At 41.8% G+C, this 26,585-nt stretch overlaps 1 protein-coding gene across 4 annotated transcripts; it reads right to left on the bottom strand.

The window, feature by feature from the left end:
• Positions 1-9,519: 9,519 nt before the first annotated feature.
• LOC113031927 (zinc finger protein 664-like) lies at positions 9,520-23,961 on the bottom strand. 4 transcript variants are annotated; one of them, XM_026184476.1, is made up of 4 exons: positions 23,624-23,959; positions 22,720-22,998; positions 10,231-10,837; positions 9,520-10,062 (listed from the first exon to the last, which is right to left on the bottom strand). In XM_026184476.1, exons 1-4 carry the CDS (start codon positions 23,793-23,795, stop codon positions 9,627-9,629), a joined length of 1,494 nt encoding a protein of 497 aa, XP_026040261.1. In that variant the 5' UTR covers positions 23,796-23,959; the 3' UTR covers positions 9,520-9,626. The 4 variants fall into 4 exon arrangements, with proteins under 4 accessions (XP_026040261.1, XP_026040263.1, XP_026040260.1 ...); XM_026184478.1 differs by having other exon boundaries at positions 9,520-9,964; positions 10,301-10,837; positions 23,624-23,958; XM_026184475.1 differs by having other exon boundaries at positions 9,520-10,837; positions 23,624-23,958.
• Between the last annotated feature and the right edge of the window lie 2,624 nt (positions 23,962-26,585).

Consider the following 26,585-nt stretch of genomic DNA (forward strand, 5'->3'; position numbering starts at 1 on the left):
GCATGTAGTGAGGGAGTTTTACAGTTTTAAAACATCTATAATAATTGTAAAAAATAAAGTTGGCTACTTTGCAGATTTCACCTGCCGCGGGTTATTTTTAGAACGTAACTCCCGCGATAAACGAGGGACCGCTATATTATTCATAGTAGAGTCTGGGACATCTAATTGATTAACATCAACATTGATTATTGTGCTCTATTATTTTTGTTCAAGGAGAGCAAAAAATATAAAACTCTCTCTCAGCTTGTTTGTTGCCAAAAATGGCCACTTTTGTGTATGTTCACAAAATGCTATAAAATGTATATTTATTAAAACATTTTTCTACTTTTACCGACTTGACTCTTTAAATTAGCTCCAGTCCTTTTCATCAAAACCAAAATTTTATCTACATTCTTTTTTTTACTCTTTAAATGCCAGTTAGGTTATATATATTACCAGTAACCTTTCAGATAAAAAGGTTTATTTATTTATCTTTTCATCTGAGCATCGGGGACAAGGCTGTCTTGCACTTGTTGAGGTCACTATAGTGTGCGCCCCATTTCTTCCAGGATCACTCTTCATTTGTAGGTTTTAGTGGACTCCTACTACTGTGAAGTGATTTTCATGGGACAGAGGCTTGTATTCCAAGATCTGGGAGATTGTAGAAATGAGCAGTGATGCCCTTCTTGCCATCTTTCCAGAAAAATAAGTGATCTAGAAGCTGTTAGGCTTATTTACACCAGCAGCACTTTCTGCACCTGCATAAACTCCAGGACACATTTACTAACAGTGTTTGTTGCTGTATGTGCTGCAGCTTTGAATTTGTTTTTGAGAGTTAATATTTTGGCTATGGTGTCTTGTTGTGAACTCTACAAGAGTAAAACGGTTTTTAGCAGGTGCTTCAAAGCTAAGTTTGACTGGGAAACTCAAACTCAACAGAAATTCAATGCAGCCTGTGTAATATTTAATGCGTCATTTTTTCCCCCAGTCTATCTTGCAAACACATATTTGTGCTGCAATGCCATGCACAAACTATTGGTGTCACGGAGGAGCAGGGAGGACTCGGTGCAGACTGAAATCTCAGAAAAAACAGGTTTATTTACACACTCCAGGTGCACTATATACAGGTGAAGGAGAAGGGGGCCAGGGTTCCCAGGGGTGCAGAGCGGGGTCGGGAAAAGCGTCCAGAGTCTCCAAACCAAACACGAGAAATCTGCATACAGAGAACAAGGGTTAGCACGGAACTTTCACGGACAGAGCTCAAAACTGGCTGAGGCTAAAGTAGCACTGACGAGCGTTATTCAATAGTCCAGCGGCGAGGTGCTCTCAGTCACTGCCTTAAGTAGCGGGAGCAAACAAGGTGAGGAGCCACAGGTGATTGCCTACAGGTGGTGGAGGCCGGGAGCTCACAATGAGCTCCGCCCAGGCAGCGAGCAGAGAGAGAGGAGAGAGAAAAGACAAAACATAACATGTAGCCACACAGGGCCAGCCGAGCAGGCACGGGGACCATGACAATTGGACCCTTAAGATCAAACCTATGTCATTCTTTTGGTCCACTGCGGTGTAGTAAGCCATCAAACACCCCTGTTTGAAACTAAAAATATTACATGAAATTTGTTGTTCAGCCAAAAATGGGTAAATGATGTAATTTGGTTAAAAAAACAAAAAAACAAAACAAAACAACAACAACAACAACCATAATTTTTATGTGCTGAGTTTAGAATAAAAGCAATTTTACCTAAATTGCATGATTTAGCACTGTCAACAACAAGGAATTTAAAAATGTCATAATAATGGGTTTTAAGTGGCCAAAAGCTGAAAAAAATCTAGACCCTTTCATTCCATTTGCATTAACACAGCAAAAATGGTCAAAAAAAGAAAGAAAAAGGAAGTGAAGTGGCCACATAAGGCCAGGATAGAGCCCAGAGGGTTAATGCGTAAAATGTATAAAAATATTATGGATTACAGGGTAATACATTAATGTTAATAGCAACTGTAAGCTTTTTATTTTGAAGTTACAAGTATAAACAATTCTGTTACATTTACACTTAATTTTTTTACTATAAGTATGGACATGGAAACAAGTAAACAACATTTTATAACAAGTTTAACTGGAATTCTGTACACTGAAAAAAAACAACCCAACAACACATAAAAACACAAACAAGCAGCCAGTGCCTTCATCTGTCCATTAAGTGTCAAACGTCACATGACCCGTAGTCCCTGCTCGTCAGCACATGCTTTTAAAAAGAGCTCCATGTCCTCTGCAAACTGAAAAACATAAATAAAGTATGAAATAGTAAATGCCATGAAGTGCAGTGAAAAATACACAAATAAAATGAAACATAGAGTGGCTAGATGAACATAGTTGTCAAGTTGAATGCTTCTGTGAGAAAGAGAAAGGATAATTACATTTTTGCAAATCATTTTTCTCGCTTTTGTTTGTCTTTAATATTAGCTACATAGAGATGTGAGAGATGTTTGTGCAGCAGCATAGATGTCCTCTCTGTCTGGTCGAGGTGAGTTGGACTATTTGCTGGATGGAAGAAAGTGATTGTGGCTGCTCTATCTGGGACAGCAGAGAAGGACACTGAGGAGTGAAGAGAAATGAGGTGCCAGTTTGTGACCTATTTATGGAGGATAAGAGAGTTTATGTCTTTGGGACGTACTGCGTGTGTCTGTGCACATATTTGGTAACACACATGAGACTCATTTGCAGGTATTTATCTCCATACATATCATCAGACAGCTAACACCAGCTATTTTTAGGGCCTGGACAGTCTGTGTATGTGTGAGTGACTCTGTCCATGAATATGAGAGCAGTCTTCAGTCTGAGAGCTCAGATAGCCATACATGACAAAGGGACAGAATTATTGTTGGTGTGTATGCAGAAAGAAGGCCGTGTGGTTGCTACTGTCGAGCAGCATATGTGTGTAGTCGAACACCACCTTCCCCCAAAACACACTCCCCAAAGTGACGTAATTAATCTCATGAGCCTCTGTGTTATGGCCAGTACTATTTTATTTTTAGCCATGCATAGTAGAACACATTGGGCAGAGTCACACTTGCATTGCTCCATTCCAGAAGGTCTCAGGTTGCCACAGATCACACTCACCAGTGTATGTGGTCTAGGAGCTCTCCCCAGAGGTTTGTAGTTGTAAACTGTGATTTGCTCAGAACTCATTGTTGCATTTTGTTTAAAAAGTAAACATACTCCTGTACAAACGCCATCCACTGGACCAGGTCTAGGCACTTTTTTGGGTGAAATCAGTCAGGGGGCTGGGCAGGTCCGCAAAACCGGTCATGAACCAAAAATAGCAACGAGCCAATCCCAAGAACTGCCTAATTAGTCAATAAGACTCTGGAGAGTCTGGAGAAAAGAGAATCTGCCAGTAGTCCTGGTTATTTCCAGTTTGGAAATCCAGGGGCTCGTCAAACCGGGGCATGGAATAAGCACCAAGCTGAGACACTTCATTCAGTTTAAAACTCTTCTTAACACATTTTTATTTGCTGAAGCCTTTTGCCCTCTTTAAGGGGTTAACTCAGTTTGTTTTAACATGTTTTATCTTATTTATTCATTTATTTATTTTATCTTATTGTATCTTATTTTATTTTACTTTGCTTATGCTTTTTGTATATGTACAGCACTTTGTGAACCCTAGTTTTATGTTAAAGTGCTTTATAAATAAAGCTGATATGGTATAATTATAATTATAGTTGCAGTACAGTGGCCCTTGTTTATCGCGGGAGTTATGTTCTAAAAATAACCCACGATAGGTAAAATCTGCAATTTTATTTTTTTACAATTATTATAGATGTTTTGAGACTGTAAAACCCCTCACTGCATGCTTTATACACTTTTCTCAGACAGGCATGAACATTTTCACACTTTTCTCTCTATTTTAAACACTCAAAGTTCAAACCTTTGTAGAAAAATAAGTCCAGTATTATAGAATGAAACCAAAGGCACCTGTAGGTGATGATGTTTAGTTGACACTGTTGTGTATCTTGGCGAGAAAACTTACAAACATAAAGTACAGCACTTCAGGGTCACACTGCTAGCGATCGAAGATTTATGTAAATTTGACAGGCTGAACGCATTCTGAGCTGTACAGGGGACACGGCATGGAGGAAATTGATTGACAGTGGTCTGCAGCCAATAAGGACACAGAACACTATAAGCTGTAAAAAAAAAAAAAAAAAGGGGGGGGGGGGGGACAATTTAAAACTGCTGGCTAGGGTTAAACATAAATTCATTGAAATTATAATTCATGTCTGCAGTAATTACACGAGTTATGTCAGTTGGAGGTAACTAAAATTAATACTGAATCAGTGTGTAACTGAAACAATGTCAGACTTGTGGTCTTTTTTACTGAAAGAAGTTCGGGAGACAATCTAGCAGTTCACGCCGTTTTATCATGCGGCAGTTGCAGATTCGGCTTGCACAGCTGTTGGTCTTCTCTATGTCAGGTCGTCTGCTCACAGAGAAGTGAAGTACAGTTCATAATTCAAAATATATATCAGACACATGAAAACAGGAAACATTTGTAATTGGCTATTGATGTGCAGATTCCCTGTTTTAGACTCGGTGCTCCCTGATTTGTTCTCCTCGTGGTCCTTCTGCATGGCAACGGTCTTTGACCTCAAGTCAGGGATCTTCTCCTGTGTGAGAAAACTCCTTCCTACCTTACAGTTGTTACCAGACATGTTATTTCCAATTTAACTGACAAATCACAAGTTTCAATTATTTTTGACTGGAACACCATGTTATACCCCACACAAAGCCAAGGCAGCCTCTATCTATCTGAAGCAGTGTTCTATAAGTGTGGAGCAATTTACCTTCAACACTCAACTCTATGCCTCTTAGTTTACCCTTCACACTGTGGGGTTAGTGCTCATATCCTTCTAACAAGGAGTGTATCAACTCTATTCTGAGCATGCATTGCAATGCATGTTAAAAATGAACTTTATTAAAAAGCTTCTACCCCATCGGACCAGAATGGACATGTCCTAAAAACGATTTGGGCTTTATAGATAATTGTGAAACATTATGGGGGAAACCTGGTCTTGTTAGCACAAGCGGCATCCATCCCACTTTGGATGGAGCAGCTCTCATTTCAAGAAACCTGGCAGCAATTTTTCACACCAGCCTATTAATCAACCAGCAGGAGCTACGAGGGCTACGCCGCAAACTTGCACTAAAAAAATCTGTGAAACAGCGAGGTGAAAGGTGAACCGCGTTATAGCGAGGGACCACTGTAATTTTGAAGGTAAGTCACAACATACCCTTCGTAAATACTAATGTATAGAAACCGTTACCAGCAATCATTCATTTTTGTGTGGTTTTCACGGTTTGTTGACATGCTGTGTAGGTGTGTACTTGACGAGCTAATCTCGACATAACGGGGAAACATCTGGTTTGACTGTTCTTCACCTGTAGTTTGAATGCTGAACATTTGCCTGTTTAGATCATGAGACCAGTCACTATACAGAGATGTGCTTCTGAGTGTGGACGATGTCTCTTCTGCTGCAGTGATGCAGTTCTGCTTGTGTTGAGTGATGTAAACAACTGATCGATCTAAACGCTTTAAACGTCAAAATTGATCATTAGATTTGTTATGACACAGCAGCGGTGAGTGTTCCCACCTTCTGCTCTTTGTAACTTAACGCCATCTTTCTGTTTTCGAGTTCTGGACATGATTTTGGAGGATATCTTCGCAGTAGCGATTGACCGCAAAGTAAAGCTGCCGGAAATGTACAACCCCACATCCGGTCTCAAAACAGGAAGTTAGCATTGTCTCGTGCACATAGTCAATACCTGTTTCACCTTACTCACTTTATTTAAACCCTACAGTTCCAGGATGTTATCTTAATAGTCATAGATTGGGACATAATTGTAGATAGTAAGTTGACTGCAGTAGATTAAAGCTGAAAATCTGAAGATGGCCATTCTTGGGAAGGTAAAATAGTAATAATAGTGAATTTTTTAAAAAAGGAGAGAAGAAAAAGAAAGAGCAAACGCGCTCTAGTGTGAACCCTCAAAGCGGCCCGCATGCGCAAAAGAAGATGTCACACACAACACGCTCTGTTTAGACCCAGACCAAACAGGATTGTTGGCCGTTAATATAAAGACTTGTTTCGGACTTTACGTTTCCCAATTTTGCTTTAAGTTATAGTTATTTTGGTATTTACATACGGCCAAATAATTATCCTTATTGCTGTTTTAGAGGAGCGGTGCTTCAAAGGATAGCTGCAGATTTCTGTCAGAATCTGCAGATTATACAGTACAAATAAAATGTTCATGGTTCTCCAACGTTGTCTTCCAGACAGTTTCACTAACATCTACATGGGATGGCCAGGAAGCGTTCGCAATGTCTTATTGGGCGCTTCTCTGGAGCTGATAATTGGCGTCTGTCTTGTGTCAGTGACGTAAAAGACGGATTTAATGCGACATGACTATTCAAACAGCAGTCGCTTTCTAAAACATCAGATATGTATCGGATTCAGCACCACATACGAAAGTGACCCAGATCGGATTTGAAAATATCGGATTTGTACTGTTCACACTGTCATAGCATGATTGGATATGGGTTGCATAGGGTCAGAAAAGTCGGACTTGATGCGATTTTTCCTGCAGTGTGAAAGTAGCCTTAGTCTCTGAAGTTTAAAAACTTCATAATGACAGGCTGAGGCACCTAGGAATTATTTGAGGGAAGACTGTGACATCTTTCAACATCCAGTGGGCTCCTTAGAGTGTTTTGGAGAGCCAGCTCTCCATGAAAGCGCATGCATCTCTTCGTTCTGCTCCTTCAGGTAGGTTGATCAATCTCAAGTTGGATCTGCGACTTGTTCTCTAGGTCATTGACCTTTGAACGGAGCGTCTCTGCCTCCTTTTCCAGCTTTTTAACTGCGATTCTCCACTTGTGTCACTCTCTCAACGCATCCCTGTATGTCTTCTCGCACAGCGGAAAGCACACGGTCCAGTCTGCCGGAAAACTCTGACTTAAGTGTGTCGAGAGCTTTCAGAATTTTCAACTTTTATTTTCAACTGGCAGTGTGCTGATGTAACAGCCTTGTTAGTTTCTTCCTCGTCCTCAACGCCATCATGTAGCACACTAGCTGCAAACTTTGTCATGTCCATTTCCTTGTGAGACATTTACAGTGGGGCAAAAAAGTATTTAGTCAGCCACCGATTGTGCAAGTTCCCCCACCTAAAATGATGACAGAGGTCAGTAATTTGCACCAGAGGTACACTTCAACTGTGAGAGACAGAATGTGAAAAAAAAAAAATCCATGAATCCACATGGTAGGATTTGTAAAGAATTTATTGGTAAATCAGGGTGGAAAATAAGTATTTGGCCAATAACAAAAATACAACTCAATACTTTGTAACATAACATTTGTTGGCAATAACAGAGGTCAAACGTTTACTATAGGTCTTTACCAGGTTTGCACACACAGTAGCTGGTATTTTGGCCCATTCCTCCATGCAGATCTTCTCGAGAGCAGTGATGTTTTGGGGCTGTCGCCGAGCAACACGGACTTCCAACTCCCGCCACAGATTTTCTATGGGGTTGAGGTCTGGAGACTGGCTAGGCCACTCCAGGACTTTCAAATGCTTCTTACGGAGCCACTCCTTTGTTGCCCGGGCGGTGTGTTTTGGATCATTGTCATGTTGGAAGACCCAGCCTGGTTTCATCTTCAAAGTTCTCACTGATGGAAGGAGGTTTTGGCTCAAAATCTCACGATACATGGCCCCATTCATTCTGTCCTTAACACGGATCAGTCGTCCTGTCCCCTTGGCAGAAAAACAGCCCCATAGCATGATGTTTCCACCCCCATGCTTCACAGTAGGTATGGTGTTCTTGGGATGCAACTCAGTATTCTTCTTCCTCCAAACACGACGAGTTGAGTTTATACCAAAAAGTTCTACTTTGGTTTCATCTGACCACATGACATTCTCCCAATCCTCTGCTGTATCATCCATGTGCTCTCTGGCAAACTTCAGACGGGCCTGGACATGCACTGGCTTCAGCAGCGGAACACGTCTGGCACTGCGGGATTTGATTCCCTGCCGTTGTAGTGTGTTACTGATGGTGACCTTTGTTACTTTGGTCCCAGCTCTCTGCAGGTCATTCACCAGGTCCCCCCGTGTGGTTCTGGGATCTTTGCTCACCGTTCTCATGATCATTTTGACCCCACGGGATGAGATCTTGCGTGGAGCCCCAGATCGAGGGAGATTATCAGTGGTCTTGTATGTCTTCCATTTTCTGATGATTGCTCCCACAGTTGATTTTTTCACACCAAGCTGCTTGCCTATTGTAGATTCACTCTTCCCAGTCTGGTGCAGGTCTACAATACTTTTCCTGGTGTCCTTCGAAAGCTCTTTGGTCTTGGCCATGGCGGAGTTTGGAGTCTGACTGTTTGAGGCTGTGGACAGGTGTCTTTTATACAGATGATGAGTTCAAACAGGTGCCATTCATACAGGTAACGAGTGGGGGACAGAAAAGCTTCTTACAGAAGACGTTACAGGTCTGTGAGAGCCAGAGATTTTCCATGTTTGAGGTGACCAAATACTTATTTTCCACCCTGATTTACGAATAAATTCTTTACAAATCCTACCATGTGAATTCATGGATTTTTTTTTCACATTCTGTCTCTCACAGTTGAAGTGTACCTCTGGTGCAAATTACTGACCTCTGTCATCATTTTAGGTGGGGGAACTTGCACAATCGGTGGCTGACTAAATACTTTTTTGCCCCACTGTACCTTGTCTCTTCCTTCGGGTATAACAGGATAAGAGTTTAGAAAAGTGTGAAGTAGGAAATTTCAGAATTTGAAAAAAAAAAAAAAAAAAAAAAAAAAAATGCAGCAGAGCTCCGAAACATGTGGCTTACAGCTACACCGTCTAAGCCAGAAGTCTAATTTAATTGTTACACCTGGTAGAGAAGCCACACTGATCATTTTATTAAAGATGAAAGAATTTAGACATTTTGTAACTCTCAGTGATGCCCAGTGTTCGTTTGACTTTGGGACCTGAAGCGGAGTTTAGGACCCAGATTACTCCGCGAGGCTCCTGACTACGGTAGCCATAATGATCCGAATATCCATCAAGCGGTGCGGCTTCGTAGCTTACCAAAGTCGTACTAAAACATTTTTTGACAGATTTTTGAGCACCGTATACCACATAAAATCCGTTTGAGGTCAGTAAGCACAAACAGAATTCATACATAAGGTGCACTGGATTATAAAGCGCACTGTCGATTTTTAAGAAAATTAAAAGATTTTAAGTGTGTCTTATACTTCAAAATATATGGTACATAAGGTTACAGATTTTTAGGATCACCTCTAAAGGCTGAAAAGAAACCCCAAAACAAGTGGATAAAAATCAAAAAAATAAATGAATGCATGAGAAAAAAAAAACAAAAAAAAAAAACTGCTCTAAACAGACCATTACAGACTGAAGCAGGCAGAAAGGGCCAGAGGGATTCTCAGCTTCAACTTCAAAGTCTCACATAAAACACTGACCACAAACAGGAATACAGCATAAAAGACATTTATTTCTGGAAAACAACAACCTGTGAGAGTTCTCATGCAGTCTATCAAATTCCTACTCACACTGAAACATTTTACGAGCCTCTGGCTTTTCACCTGTGAGTTTTCTTGTGATGCATCAATATACTTTTTCGACTGAAACTTTTCCCACATGTTTCACAGGGATATGGCCTCTCACCTGTGTGGGTTCTCCTGTGAATATACAAATGGCTGCTTCGACTGAAACTTTTCCCACATATATCACAGGGATATGGCCTCTCACCTGTGTGGGTTCTCATGTGAATATACAAAGTACTGCTTCGACTGAAACTTTTCCCACATATATCACAGGGATATGGCCTCTCACCTGTGTGGGTTCTCCTGTGAATATACAAATTACTGCTTCGACTGAAACTTTTCCCACATGTATCACAGGGATATGGCCTCTCACCTGTGTGGGTTCTCCTGTGATTATACAAATTACTGCTTCGACTGAAACTTTTCCCACACGTATCACAGGGATATGGCCTCTCACCTGTGTGGGTTCTCCTGTGAATATACAAACGACTGCTTTGAGTAAAACATTTCCCACATGTATCACAGGGATATGGCTTCTCACCTGTGTGGATTCTCATGTGATCATACAAATTACTGCTTCGACTGAAACTTTTCCCACACGTATCACAGGGATATGGCCTCTCACCTGTGTGGGTTCTCATGTGAATATACAGAGTACCGCTTCGACTGAAACTTTTCCCACATGTATCACAGGGATATGGCCTCTCACCAGTGTGAATTGCAAGGTGATGTTTCCATGTACTTCTAGCTCTGAAACTTTTCCCACATGTATCACAAGGATACGGTTTCACATCAATGTGGGGTTTCTTTCTTTGGGCCTGATTCTTGATGGATTTTTGGCAAACATCAGACACAGTCCGGCTCTCCACATCATTGTGACTTCTGTCTCGCTTCTGTCTCTTCTTTGACACTGAGGTCACAGTTTCGCTTAGCCCTGACTCTTCACACTTGCTGGATTCTTCATCTGTGCTTTCACTTTGAGGAGAGTCATCACAGAGGAGCTGCTCCCCATCTCCTCCTGGTTCACTGTGCTCTCCTTCCTCAGCAGCAGTCACCATAAAGGTATCAGGCTCCTCCTTCAGTCCCAGCTGCTCTCCTTCCTGACTGCTGCACAGTTCCTCCTGTTCCTCTTTAATTTGTGGAGGTTCTGGGTCCTTCTGCTCCACACTGGAGCTCCTCTCCTGGTCACAGAGCTGCTGCTCAGGGAGAACCTCCTGTTCCTCATAGATATGCTGCTGTGGGACGTCTACAGGGACAGAAGAAAAAAGTTACTGATGCAACCACAGAAACATTAACAGGACTTTACAGCATGACTGCATCACTCATGTATGTGGACTGACACCCGAGTTCACCTGTTTTGTGGTTTGAAAGCCACAGAGTTTAGAGAAAATGGGTCTCAATTGTTCCCATACTACTGACACATACGGGATCACTGAGGGTAACAAATTTCCCACGTGTGGGACTAATAAAGGTTATCTTATCTTTCTCTTTTGCTCTTCTCCAGCTTTGACAAAAGTCCAGCTGGGATAACCACATTTACTCAGGGCCTTCTTGATTAGGGATGGGTATCATTTAGGTTTTATCCGATACCGGTGCCAAATCGGTACTTTTGAAACTGTGCTGGTGCTTAAATGGTGCTCAAACCGGTGCTTAAAGAATGGAGAACACAAAATTGGTCCAAAAACCTCTCATGTTCAGCTGTTTTTTTGTAAAAAGATAACAATGTTAGCCTTTTCTGCAGCTATAGGGCATATATGGTATCACTCTTGGATGGAAGCAGTGCTTAAACAGTGGAAAAAAAACAAAACAAAACCATAAACCTTGTCCAAAACCTCTCATGTTTAACTGTTTTCCACTTTTTCTTTGGTCATTTTAGCCTTTTTGGCCAGGGTGAAGGGAGTATCTGCCATCAAACAAGAACACAGCTGCATGTAACTACGACGGTGTTTGCTAGTTCACCTTACATGCATTAATGTAATAACGTGGTTAGCCTACTCAACGTAAATTACACACGAACAACATTAAGCTACTCACGCAGAGAAGAACGGCTGCTGCTGCATCATCATCCTCATCATTTCTGCTACACTGGCAGGGCTAGGGGCCAGGACTCTCCTCTTTGGGTTCTTGAGGGATGTTGCTAACTCTGGGTCCGACAACAGGCACCACACCCGCAGTAGATGTGCACTGCGTGAGGTTTCGCAGTAAGCTATCAAATACGGTGCATTTCTCGGCTTTAAAAAAAAACAAAAAAAAACAAAAAAAAAAAACGCTATGCTTCGCCAGGTGTTTCATCAGATTTGAGGTGTTACCTCCTTTGACAGTATCACAGTATCAGCTTAAAGCACTTGTTGCGGCTGAGTTTGCATATTTTGCTGTGAAGTACAGCCAGACTTTGACCGCTTCGCCTTGAGCATTTTTAATCTGTAGCTCTGCTCTAAAAGAACGTACGTACCTGGACCCGCCTACTATCCTTGCTAAAGTTAAATAATTGGCTAGAATCCAAAGTGTATGACAATTCAGGAAAAAAAAAAAAAAAAAAAAAAAAAAAAAAAAAAAGCATATGGCCACAATGGCACCGGATACCGGTACCCATCCCTATTCCTGATGTGCTGTTTTTCTGCTTCCCTGGCTGCTGGGTCAGTGGGGATGGTGTTCGCTCTGTGGTGTAGCATCCTAATGACACTCAGTTTGTGTTCCAGTGGATGATGAGAGTCAAACCTTAGATACTGATCTGTATGCGTAGGTTTCTGGTACACATCAGCTTTTAGATGTCCCCCATTACTGATGGAAATCTCACACTCAAAGAAGGCTAACCTGCCACTTTTCATATCCTCGCTGGTGAATTTGATGTGTCGGTCCACCGAGTTAATGTGATCCGTGAATTGTGGTATGTCCTGAGATTTGATTTTCACCCAGGTGTCACCTTCGACTGGCACAAACAATTATTCTGATAGTCGATTAGTCAACGATTAATTTTGCGATTAGTCGACTAATCAGATCATCATCCATTGGACGTAAAACGTATTGCACCAGCAGCGTCTGCTCTTATATAACTATCATTAGCTTACAGCTTTAAGTGTTTAAGGTATGTGCTAACTAAAAATGAAGACAAGATGATAGTTTATTAAACGTTTAATGACCTTTGCAGTTTGTCCTGGTGGAGTTTAATAAACTCAGCCATCTGCTTCTTGCTATCTAAAATATAACACGACACTGGAGTAAATTCTCGACCATCTCACACTTCTGTTTAATCAGTTTTCAGCTTGACGTTTATTCAGCTGTGTGAAAAGTAGAGATGGACCAATCCGATATTACGTATCTGTATCGGTCCGATACTGACCTAAATTACTGGATCGGATATCGGAGAAAAATAAAAAATGTAATCCGATCCATTAAATATCTCGAAAGCACCTCACAAAACTTGCAACGCGCCGTAACTCACCTCAGAACGTTAGCACGTCGGAGCAGTATGCATCACGTGATAGAGCGGCTGTGGCATGCGGGACCTGTCGGTGGTCTGGATAGCATTTGGAGCTTCGCCACCAAACCGACATTTCATCTCCAACAAAGTTATCACAGAGAGAAGTAAAGCAAGTGTGTAAGTCCATCTCTGAATGTTTGTAAAGCATTCCAGCGTTAAGCTTAACAACCGATATATGGAGCGACTGCCTCTTCTTGCTGCTACTTCAATCATGAAACTGCTTAATGATCAGCTGATCGGCTTTTCTGTCGCGAGTCCATCTCTCTTGTTTGTTTTTGGCCCACTTTGCACCAGAAAGAGGAAACCAGCGGCTGAACAACAGCAGCACGTTTAAGCTTGATCAGCTGTTGTTAGAATGTATTTAATATTACTTTCTACACCAGGATCCTTTTCTACGCAGCTGACGGCTGTAACTGTGTAGGGGCGGATCTAGCAAAGTTTAGCCAGGGGGGCCGATAGGGCATTAACAGGGAAAAGGGGGCACAAAGACATACTTTTCTTTCTTATTCTCATTTAAAATGTCGAGCTTTTAATAAATAATTATCTGAATCTTACACCAAAGTTTTAATCTGATGTAAAATGTATAGAAGTCCATTACTGTATATAGTAACTATTAAGTCTAATATATATACCCTAGTAAGCTATAGTACTTTTTCCTTTGGGAAGGTACCATCTGTGCAGTCTGCAATTCTGTTGAAGAAAGATGTTGAATCTATTTAATATTTCTTGAAAAATAATTGATTTCTGTGCATTGTTTTTCACACTGCATCAAATTAAGGTTGATTACATCGATTAAACATCATGAGGAGCGTGATTTTTTATTTATAAATAAATAATTTTTTATTTATTTATTTTTGTTGCTGGGAGTTGGAACCCTATTAGTTAGGTTGCTTAATATTTACGCTAAGTACTCTTTAAAATACCAGAATAGGGAGGATGGTGTAGGTTTAAGTTTATTAGATTGATCAGTATTTCGGAACTATGAAATATTTTTTTTTTGCATACAGGTATAACAGAATAGCTTTAGTGTAGTTGTTGTTTTAAACTTGAGTATGAACTTATACAAAATGCAGCAAGATATTTAAAAAAAACTGTTTTGTTGATTAAAAAACACTATATCGGATTCATATCGGTATCGGCAGATATCCAAATTTATGATATCAGTATCGGACATAAAAAAGTGGTATCGTGCCATCTCTAGTGAAAAGTAGAGATGGCACGATACCACTTTTATGCTCAACCTCAGGTCGAAACCGGGCAAATCCGGAGAAAATCACCCTCCGCTCAGCGATCATGCTGTAGCGGTTATGGCGGAGGCCCAGTCGTCCCCACTTCTCGGCCAAATGGACGTCGACAAATTGGTGGAGATGGTATCGGCGCAGCTGCAGAAGGCTGTGGAGGCCTCCTTTGAGAAGAAGATTGATCCGGTTCTGAAAAGACTGGAAACATGCGCAGCTAACATCTCTGCATTGGATGTTAAAATGAAGGAGGCAGAGGTGCGTATATCAACGCAGGAAGATGTTACAGTGGGATATGGCGCCAAGATTTCTGAAGTGGAGCTTAAGCTGGAGGCCGCTTTGGATAAGATTGATGACTTGGAGAACAGGAGCCGACGGTGTAACATACGTGTTATTGGGCTACCCGAAGGCAGTGAAGGTACCAACCCTGTGTCTTTTTTCAAAACGTGGTTACCGGAGTTGGTGGCTGTGAGTTTCAAGGGCGGCGCTGTTAAAATCGATCGCTGCCACCGGGTGCTTGCACGCCTCCCTTCCAGTGCCCAGCGGCCCCGCGCGGTCATCATAAAGCTCCACAACTTCCAGGATAAAGCACGGATCATGCAAATGGCTACGAGGAAGCAGTCCTTATTTCATAACAGCATTCCTATTATGATATTCGAGGACTTCTCCGCCGCTGTTCTGAAGAAACGCCAGGGATTCTACCACGTCAAACAACGCCTTAGGGAGATGGGTGTCCCCTTCGCTATGATGTACCCGGCTGTCCTTAGGATCAAGATCGATGGCCAGGAGAAATCTTTTAGAACTCCAGAAGCAGTCTCAGCTTACCTGGATAACGTGCCTCAAGGGGCGGGACCGCGCTCATCCTCAGTGGCTCCAGCGGACTGTTGATCTGTGCTCCTGTCCCATACGTGAGGCATTCGCCAATCCCTCGTCTCCTCCTTTCTTTTTACTTTTTTATTTATTTATTTATTTTTTATTATTGTTATTTTTTTTCTGTTTGGTTTCTTTTTTTCTTTTCGGGTCTGCGCGGAGATAATAACCCCATACATATAGACTATTTTATTTAGCCATTTATAATCCGAATCCTTGTTTTAGCTGCGGGCGGGCAGCTGTTTCACGTTACTGATTAAGAAAAGACTCTGGTCCAGCATCTTTCTATGTCCAAGTTGGAAAGTTTGCTTGCGCCCCCTGCTGGGCGTTGGAGACCTTTGTCTGACCTCCATACTCACTGGTTTCTTGACGGTTCTGTTTCTTGTAAATAGTTTTTTGTTAATTGTTAGCAAAGCAGTACGTTTGTTTTTCTATGTGTATTTTACTTGCCACTGGTGTTGTAGAGCAGTGTTTGGGAGCCCTACATATCAGCTATGCTTTGGTCACCTGAGCGAGGTTCCATGCTTATTTCAAATATTGTATGATAAGTGATAATTCAGTGTTAAATGTTTGTTCCTGGAATGTAGGAGGTATACATAACCCTATTAAACGGAAAAAAATATTGAGTTTTCTTAAGAGGGAGAATGTCCATGTTGCCTTGTTGCAAGAAACTCACCTGTCTCCTCAGGAGCATCTAAAACTGAAACGTGATTGGGTCGGTCAAGTTTTTAGTTCCTCCTTTACGAGTAAGAGCCGCGGTGTAGCCGTTTTAATACATAAACACCTACTGCTGACAGTTGACCAAACAATTTGTGATAAGTCTGGTAGATGTGTTTCCTTAAAGGGCACCCTAGGTGGTCAGGCGGTGTCATTTCTGAATATTTACTTTCCACCAGTACAGTCTAGCGACTTTATTGCTCATACTTTCTCTTCCTTTTCTGATTGGGTTTGTGATAATTCTGTGATAGCCGGTGATTTTAACTGTTATTTTTCTACAACTAAGGACAGATCCCCTCCTAAACAAATTCAAATGTCTACAAGGTCCAAAGCACTTTTAGATACTTGTAACGAACTTGATCTGGTTGATACCTGGCGGACTCTTCATCCTAACGATAAAGAATTTACTTTTTTTTCCGGGTGTTCATAGAACAAGTAGTAGAATCGATCGTTTTCACCCCCAAACGATCACTGGGAAACATTTTGGGATGTACAATAGGCGATATTATTATATCAGATCATGCGCCGGTCTTTGTTCAGCTAAGTGATCTAAATCCTGTCCCTCGGTCTCATACCTGGAGATTTAACAATTTTTTGATTCACGACCCAAAATTCGAAATATTTTTAAATGATCAGCTTGAACATTTTTTAAAGGTCAATGCAACCCCTGAAGTTTCTCCAGGCCTGCTTTGGGACACCCTGAAGGCTTACACTCATGGACTGATTATATCATATTCAGCAGGCCTGAAGCGGAAAAATCAGATGGAACAACAGAAATTGGAACTGGATTTGCACGAACTGCAAGCTAAACATAATGAATCACCATCAGAGCAATTAAGGAATGAAATTCAGGTGGTTAAAACAGCTTTGGAGGCACTATTAACAAGAAAGGCTGAGAAATCTCTTTTCTTCATGGCAGAGGTTGTATGAGTTTGCTAATAAACCTAACCGCTATCTGGCTAATCTTCTTCATAATAAGGGTGCTGGTTGTAATATCCCATGTGTTAGAGACTCATCTGGTTTACCTAAATATGACAATGTAATTATTAATGATACTTTTAAAACTTTTTATAAGCAGTTATATACCTCCCAGTTTAAATCAACATTGGAACAAGGTATGCATCACTTCTTCTTAGGACTAAATTTACCTAAAGTTACTGAAATCCAAAGGGATGATTTATGTAAGCCTATAACGCAAAGTGAAATTTTGAAAGTTATTCAGATGCTTCCAAATAACAAAGCCCCGGGTCCAGACGGGTTCACAGGGGAATTTTTTAAGAAATTTAGTAAGTTTAGTCTGACTTCCCCACTGCATAAGATGCTTCTGTCCTCTTTTGAGGCAGGCACTCTCCCCCCCTCCTTAATGGAGGCTAATATTTCACTAATTCTGAAGAAGGGGAAACCTCCAGAAGAATGCGCCTCCTATAGGCCTATATCTGTTTTAAATCTTGATTTGAAGATACTTGCTAAGGTCCTGGCTGTACGTCTTGAGCCAATACTACCTTCGATCGTTAAGAATGATCAAACTGGTTTTATACGGGGGCGGTATTCCACACATAGCGTGAGGCGCCTACTTAACATTATTCAGCACTCATCTTTGTTTAACCCTGAGGCTCTAGTCATCTCACTTGACGCGGAAAAGGCCTTTGACCGTCTGGAATGGCCGTTTCTTCTTTTCACACTTCAAGAATTTGGTTTAGGTGACAACTTCGTTAAATGGATTCAGATCCTTTATACTTCCCCTCTTTCGGCAGTGATTACCAATGGTTATAGGTCGGACAATTTCAGTATTGAACATGGCAGTCGGCAGGGCTGTCCGCTGAGCCCTTTGTTATTCGCCCTGGCTATGGAACCCCTTGCCACAGCCATTAGGAAGGATGCTGCTATTGAAGGACTCTGTTTGAACAATTCTCAACATAAGATTTCACTTTATGCAGATGACGTCTTAATTTTTCTAGAATATCCTGCTCACTCAAATTCCTAGATTAGTTGCGTTAATTTCCCAATACGGCTCCTTCTCAGGCTACAAGATCAATTTTTCTAAAAGTGAGGCTATGCCCCTCTCTGTTCTAAATGAGGTTGATCCAAACATTTCTCAGCCTTTTCGTTGGTCTCCCTCCGGTTTCACTTATTTAGGGGTAAAGATTTCACAGAATCTAAAAGAAATGTATAGTCTGAACTACACCCCTTTAATTCAGACCATCAATCGCGATTTGGGTAGGTGGTGCAGCCTCCCTCTGTCTCTCTTAGGTCGTATTCATCTGGTCAAGATGAATATCCTCCCTCGCCTCTTGTATTTATTCCAGATGTTACCGCTTGCTCTGTCCAAAAAGGTTTTGTCAAAATTAAATGGTTCAATTATTTCTTTTATATGGCGTAAGAAAAGACCTAGGCTGAGATACAGTTTTCTGTGTTTGCCGGTTCAGAAAGGCGGTCTTGCCGCTCCCTCCTTCCCACAATACCTCTTGGCTGCACAGTTTAAATTTCTTACAGAATGGTTTATGGACGATCCGGATTCCATTTACCTCAGCGCTGAGTCCACTTCTTTAAAGGGTATCCGTTGCGGAACCTGCTATATATTTCCTCAGGTAAAGCCACAGTTCTAACACAAGATAATATGGTGCTAAAGAATATGCTCGTTGTTTGGCGCAAAGTCAGGCGCCTGGAAGGATATTTTAATTGTTTCTCCCTTCTTACTCCTATTCATGAAAACCCTGACTTCTTACCTGGTCTTCGGGCTGGTTTTGCGGACTGGTCTCAAAAAGGGATTAATACAGTGGGTGATCTTGTTCATGAGAACTCTCTTCTTACTTTTAATCAACTGAAAAGCAAGTTTGGTCTGACCAATAAGGATTTTTTGAAGTACTTTCAGGTAAAGCACTATATTACTTCTAAATTGAAGGATTTTAATGGAGGGTTTGGTCTTTCTCCTATAGAATCACTCATGGTAAAAACTACCCAACTAAAATGTATCACTAAAAAGATTTATAACATTCTCTCTGATCTTAGAATGGATGACTCTAACAAAATCAAGGGCCAATGGGAATCAGACGTAGGCGCTATAGATGCTGAAACTTGGGATGAGTTGTGTTGTCGTCCTTTTAAAGCCTTGGCATCTAATTCTATTTGGGAAAGGCAGTTTAAACTTATAAATAGGCTTTATATTACACCTGAGAAGAGACACATAATGTATCCAGCTTTGCCTAATCTCTGTAACAAATGTCAGTCTGCTGTTGGTTCCTTTTTTCATTGTCTGTGGAGCTGCCCTGTTATTCTACAGTTTTGGAGATCACTCATAGACAAGCTATGTACTATATTTAATTGCCGACTGCATCTGGGTCCAAGGACTTGCTTGTTAGGACTAAATGATGAGCTACCTGCCGGCTTTCGCAGCAAAGATCTCCTTCACATACTGCTGCACTACGCTCGAAAGTGCATTATGGTACTGTGGATTTCTGATAAGGCTCCATCTGTCAACCAGTGGCTACAGTCTGTGATATGTATTATGCCAATGGAAGCCTTCTCTACGGCACTTAAGGACAAACCTTTCCTTTTCTATCGCATATGGGACCCTTTTTTGGCCCACCTGGACACTCCTTCTGCTCAGAGGTTGAAATCGGGCTTACGGGATTTAGCCTGGCAACAAAGGGACGATTGTTAACCTTTTTCATTGTTTATTACTATTGCTGTTGGCTTTTTCTTTCTGCCTCCCACGTCCTGCTATACATGTAGATGCATCTTTGTCCTGTGTATGTATATGCTGGTGACTGCTGTTTTCCTGCTTTGCAATTAAAAGTTCAATAATGAAAAAAAAAAAACAAAAAAAACAAAAAAAAAAAAAAAAACTGCAGGAATGTCTTAAAGACATAAAGACCTGGATGGCCGCTAACTTTCTGCTTCTTAATTCAGATCAAACTGAGGTTATTGTACTCGGCCTTGAAAAGCTTAGAAATATGGTATCTAAGCAGATTCTTACTCTGGATGGCATTACCTTGGCCTCCAGTAACACTGTGAGGAACCTTGGAGTCATTTTTGACCAGGACATGTCCTTCAATGCACATATTAAACAAATATGTAAGACTGCGTTCTTCCATTTGTGCAACATCTCTAAAGTTAGAAATATCCTGTCTCAGAGTGACACTGAAAAACTAGTTCATGCATTTATTACTTCCAGGCTGGACGACTGTAATTCATTATTATCAGGAAGTCCTAAAAACTCCCTGAAAAGCCTTCAGCTGATCCAAAATGCTGCAGCAAGAGTCCTGACAGGGACTAGAAAGAGAGAGCAGATTTCTCCTGTTTTGGCTTCCTGTTAAATCCAGGAATCAAAATCCTGCTCCTCACATACAAGGTCTTAAATAATCAGGCCCCATCTTATCTTAATGACCTTGTAGTACCATATCACCCTATTAGAGCACTTCGCTCTCGCTCTGCAGGCCTACTTGTTGTTCCTAGAGTATTTAAAAGTAGAATGGGAGGCAGAGCCTTCAGTTTTCAGGCCCCTCTTCTGTGGAACCAGCTTCCAGTTTGGATTCAGGAGACAGACACTATCTCTACTTTCAAGATTAGGCTTCAAACTTTCCTTTTTGCTAAAGCATACAGTGGGGCAAAAAAGTATTTAGTCAGCCACCGATTGTGCAAGTTCCCCCACCTAACATGATGACAGAGGTCAGTAATTTGCACCAGAGGTACACTTCAACTGTGAGAGACAGAATGTGAAAAAAAAAAAATCCATGAATCCACATGGTAGGATTTGTAAAGAATTTATTGGTAAATCAGGGTGGAAAATAAGTATTTGGTCACCTCAAACAAGGAAAATCTCTGGCTCTCACAGACCTGTAACGTCTTCTGTAAGAAGCTTTTCTGTCCCCCACTCGTTACCTGTATGAATGGCACCTGTTTGAACTCATCATCTGTATAAAAGACACCTGTCCACAGCCTCAAACAGTCAGACTCCAAACTCCGCCATGGCCAAGACCAAAGAGCTTTCGAAGGACACCAGGAAAAGTATTGTAGACCTGCACCAGACTGGGAAGAGTGAATCTACAATAGGCAAGCAGCTTGGTGTGAAAAAATCAACTGTGGGAGCAATCATCAGAAAATGGAAGACATACAAGACCACTGATAATCTCCCTCGATCTGGGGCTCCACGCAAGATCTCATCCCGTGGGGTCAAAATGATCATGAGAACGGTGAGCAAAGATCCCAGAACCACACGGGGGGACCTGGTGAATGACCTGCAGAGAGCTGGGACCAAAGTAACAAAGGTCACCATCAGTAACACACTACAACGGCAGGGAATCAAATCCCGCAGTGCCAGACGTGTTCCGCTGCTGAAGCCAGTGCATGTCCAGGCCCGTCTGAAGTTTGCCAGAGAGCACATGGATGATACAGCAGAGGATTGGGAGAATGTCATGTGGTCAGATGAAACCAAAGTAGAACTTTTTGGTATAAACTCAACTCGTCGTGTTTGGAGGAAGAAGAATACTGAGTTGCATCCCAAGAACACCATACCTACTGTGAAGCATGGGGGTGGAAACATCATGCTATGGGGCTGTTTTTCTGCCAAGGGGACAGGACGACTGATCCGTGTTAAGGACAGAATGAATGGGGCCATGTATCGTGAGATTTTGAGCCAAAACCTCCTTCCATCAGTGAGAACTTTGAAGATGAAACGAGGCTGGGTCTTCCAACATGACAATGATCCAAAACACACCGCCCGGGCAACAAAGGAGTGGCTCCGTAAGAAGCATTTGAAAGTCCTGGAGTGGCCTAGCCAGTCTCCAGACCTCAACCCCATAGAAAATCTGTGGCGGGAGTTGAAAGTCCGTGTTGCTCGGCGACAGCCCCAAAACATCACTGCTCTCGAGAAGATCTGCATGGAGGAATGGGCCAAAATAGCAGCTACTGTGTGTGCAAACCTGGTAAAGACCTATAGTAAACGTTTGACCTCTGTTATTGCCAACAAAGGTTATGTTACAAAGTATTGAGTTGTATTTTTGTTATTGACCAAATACTTATTTTCCACCCTGATTTACCAATAAATTCTTTACAAATCCTACCATGTGGATTCATGGATTTTTTTCTTCACATTCTGTCTCTCACAGTTGAAGTGTACCTCTGGTGCAAATTACTGACCTCTGTCATCATGTTAGGTGGGGGAACTTGCACAATCGGTGGCTGACTAAATACTTTTTTGCCCCACTGTATAGTTAGGGCTGGACCAGGTGACCCTGAATCCTCCCTTAGTTATGCTGCAATAGACGTAGGCTGCCGGGGATTCCCATGATGCATTGAGTTTTTCCTTTCCAGTCACCTTTCTCACTCACTATGTGTTAACAGACCTCTCTGCATTGAATCATATCTGTTATTAATCTCTGTCTCTCTTCCACAGCATGTCTTTATCCTGTCTTCCTTCTCTCACTCCAACCAATCACAGCAGATGGCCCCGCCCCTCCCTGAGCCTGGTTCTGCTGGAGGTTTCTTCCTGTTAAAAGGGAGTTTTTCCTTCCCACTGTCACCAAAGTGCTGCTCATAGGGGGTCATATGATTGTTGGGTTTTTCTCTGCATCTACTGTATAATATAAAGCGCCTTGAGGAGTCTGTTGTTGTGATTTGGTGCTATATAAATAAAATTGAATTGGAAGTGTGAGAGGAAAACCCCAACCCTGCCTCAGTACAGTGTCCTCGGGTGAGTTTAGAGCTGAATGCTTGTTTAAACAGGGACACATTCAACTTCTGTCCTCCAGAAACATCCCCGCAGCCTCAAAGTAAACGTACCACAGAGCTGTGATCAGGATCCTCCCTCAGAGTGACACTCACCTGTCCTGTGCAGCTTTATTTCTGGTTTCCAGGTGATATCTAGCAGTCTGCGCTGACGGTCGATCTCTTCCTCGTACTGCACAGGATCATTACGAACTTCAGGCTCCTCCTTCAGTCCCAGCTGCTCTCCCTCCTGACTGCTGCACAGTTCCTCCTGTTCCTCTTTAATCTGTGGAGCTTCTGGTTCCTCCTGGTCCACATTGAAGCTTCTTTCCTGGTTCCAGAGCTGCTGCTCAGGGAGAACCTCCTCCTCCTCACAGACCTGCTGCTGTGGGACGTCTGGAGAGACAGAAGAAAGACGTCACAACCACAGAAACATTAACAGGACTTTACAGCATGACTGCGTCGCCCATGTGTGTGAGAGTAAAGCCGTCCAATCAGCTGTAAGTCACTGATCTCAGATCTGCATTTATTCAGATAAAGACAAGACGTGTGGAAATGTGACCACAGGAACCGTGCACGTGCTGTGTATGACTTTAGCTTTTATGAACTGTGACAATCACCACAACGGGCCCGGGCGACCACTTTGACGTCACTGATGGAGAAATAAAAAAAGCCTTATTGTTATGACATTAACACTGAACTCTTTACAGCTCTGCAGAAGAAGAAAGGAAATCAAGGAAAAACCTTTTCAGGCTAGATTACTGAGTTTATGAGGTGCACCTGAACGCACCATCAAACACACGTTTCACCGCCAAACAAAAAGATTTTCAAACAATTCACAGGATTGAGTGATGGATCCAGGTCAGAGAAAAGCTCAAATCCACCAGCTGCTGTTTGCATGGAGCGCAGCGCAGTCCTGTCCTCTGTTTGCTCTTTGTTAGCTCACATCTCCAAAAAGTCCTCACAATCAGAAACGTCCCGCAGAGCTGTGATCAGGATCCTCCCTCAGAGGGACACTCACCTGTCCTGTGCAGCTTGATTTGGGGTTTCCAGGTGATATCCAGCAGTCTGCGCTGACGGTCGATCTCTTCCTCGTACTGGACGGTCGTTTTTTCAAACTCCAAGAATATTTGTTCAGCAGCAGCAGTTAGTCGCTCGTTGATAAACTCTCTCAGATACTGAACTGGAGGCATCGTTACTGCCTCGGCTCACACACAGCACAAAGCGAGCCTTCAAAAGTTCACGCTGGAACAACCAAACTGCCGGCTTTTAAAAATGTTTACTTCCGCTTCGTGTCCCGCTCTGAAGTTCCGGCAGGAGGAGGATGTGCAAATACTTTGTTCCGCCTGGAATAAACGTCCTTCTTTCTTTCTAAAAACCTATTTAAATGTACCAAACAGAGCCATAAACACATAAACAACGTGTTATAAATAATAAAGGAAAGAAAATGAAAAGAAAAGGCCTCATTCAGGTTTTTATCCATAATGAATCATATCCATTCTAGTACTGATCATTCATATACTCAACACCAAAAAGTCTGACGTGAATGAATACTAACACACGGCTTTATAATATTTTATTGCTTGATGTAGGTCTAGAATAAATGAGGAATTACACATGCTGTTCATTAAATGTGTTTGTGGCGTGCTCAGAGTCTTCATTGGTGGAAATCATTTGTAAAAAGTTCAAAACATAATGTCTAGATTTGAAAATGCAAACGCACAGCTCTTTGTGCCAAATTTAATGAGATATGATGATGATTAAAGCATGTCCTGTTATGGAAATGTGAAATAAATCCACACAGACACAAACAGGTTTGAGTTAGCTTCACTCAGGGCACAAAGAGCAGCACAGAGTGTGGCAACAAGCTGACAGTCGTGTGTAGAGATGGGTTTTGTGGAGGGTGTTTCTATTCCTGTGCAAAATGTGTATTCATGAGAGATTTTTGAAGTAGGTTTTGCTGTTGATAACACAATCAGGCATATAACATGGCACAGACTGTCCAAGACAGCTACCCAGGAATTTTTTGTGCTGAATAAATGACAATATTTTGGTGAACGTCTTGTTTAGATATCTGGAAAAACTTCATCGGATCACAAGCAAAGACGTCCTGGGGACAAATTTGTGCCTGGCCTGCTGAAACTGTACCGGTCTAAGAAGGGAGCTCTTGGTGAGGAGATGGAAGACCTCCTGGATGAACTTGATGAACAGGTGAATGGCCTGCATTTGTATAGCGCTTTTCTAGTCCCTAAGGACCCCAAAGCACTTCACACTACATTCAGTCATTCAAACATTCACACACTGGTGATGGCAGCTACATTGTAGCCACAGCTGCCCTGGGGCGCACTGACAGAGGCGAGGCTGCCGGACACTGGCGCCACCGGGCCCTCTGACCACCACCAGTAGGCAAACATGGGCAGTGGCGGTCCTAGCCCTGGGCGAACACTCCCTCTGCCCCCCCCCACCCACCCACCCACACACACACACACACACACACACACACAAACACACACAAACACACACACACACACACAAACACAAACACACACAAACACAAACACAAACACACACAAACACACACACACAAAACATATTACAGTTTTTTACAGACGCTAGGACACATGTCTCAATACTTAGGTCACTTTTGCAAAACTCTTCACACAATCCTCCTAACTGACCGTCAGCTTGGCAAAGCAGTTCATTTCACATTCAAAATGCACTACAACTACCAAAACACTTCATTCAGGTCTCAAATAAACTCATTCTTCCAGAACACTAGCAAAGGTTGACAGCCGACAAACACACTTTGTCACCCACAAAACAATGACCTAAAAACACTAACAACATGTAGCATTACACAGTGTTTTCTTGTGTAAAACAAGGACACATCTCTGTTTATAATTTCAATATATGTTACTGGAATGAATCAGACATCATGCAGAATTCGTTAATATTTGTTTATGTATTTTTATGTTTTTGCACTAAGTAATCCCAAAATACAAGAATTTGTATACACACCATCCACTGATACACATACAATAGTAATGCTAATCTACTCGGTCTTCTCCATTTGGCCACAGGTTCTCATCCACATCACATCTTATGTCATCTAGGGCAACACACCTAGGAAAGAATCTTCTGGCTGCCAGAATTGAAGGAGTTGAACAATTGAAGGAGTGACACCTGTGTAGATGTTCATCTACAATGAGAATCAGCTGTGGCTGGTTAAACTGCATTTTTAGATTTAAAACATGTTTCAATAAAATATTGATGTTGAATTTTGCTGTCTTATTCAGTTTTGCATTGTGTTATTGTTTTGACCATAAGTTTAACAGTTTTGAAAACAGTATGTAAGCTCATGCAAAATGTCCTGTACATACAAAGATTTTTGGCAGTTGTTGTGTCTGAGTGAGAAGATAATTCATGAAATTTGAGAGATGTAGTCATTGAATGCATTTTGTGCCAAAACAATGATAACTGGTCCTCAGTGTAGCCCACATAGACTTCTGTTGTGCTCACTGTGTGAGGAGTTTTGCCAACGTGACCTAAGTATTGAGACATGTGTCCTAGCGTCTGTAAAAAACTGTAACATAAAACTGTTGTCGGAACCATACTGAATTTCACCAGAGAGACACACACACACATATGAAGAGAGAGAGAGTGCACATAGTATGCAAACAGCCACCAAACATCCATCATGATTCATCATACAATGAGAACAGAACAACTCAACAACTGACAATGACTAATTAATATTAAAATCTGTAACATAATGTTTGGAGTTTAGTCTGTTACTGTTGCTATTTTTACCATTTCTTCTTGGAGCAACTGTAACCCACATCATTTCCTTCAGGATCAATAAAGTATTCTGATTCTGATTGTTTCAGGATGACCTGCCTTTATCCAATCACACATCTGCTTACCTGCATCTTTTGCTCGTTTCTCCTCCTCTTCTTTTCTATTTTTTCTAAACTGAAGACATG

The sequence above is a fragment of the Astatotilapia calliptera genome, chromosome 11 (genome assembly GCF_900246225.1).
Source record: "Astatotilapia calliptera chromosome 11, fAstCal1.2, whole genome shotgun sequence".
Taxonomy (NCBI): Eukaryota; Metazoa; Chordata; class Actinopteri; order Cichliformes; family Cichlidae; genus Astatotilapia; species Astatotilapia calliptera.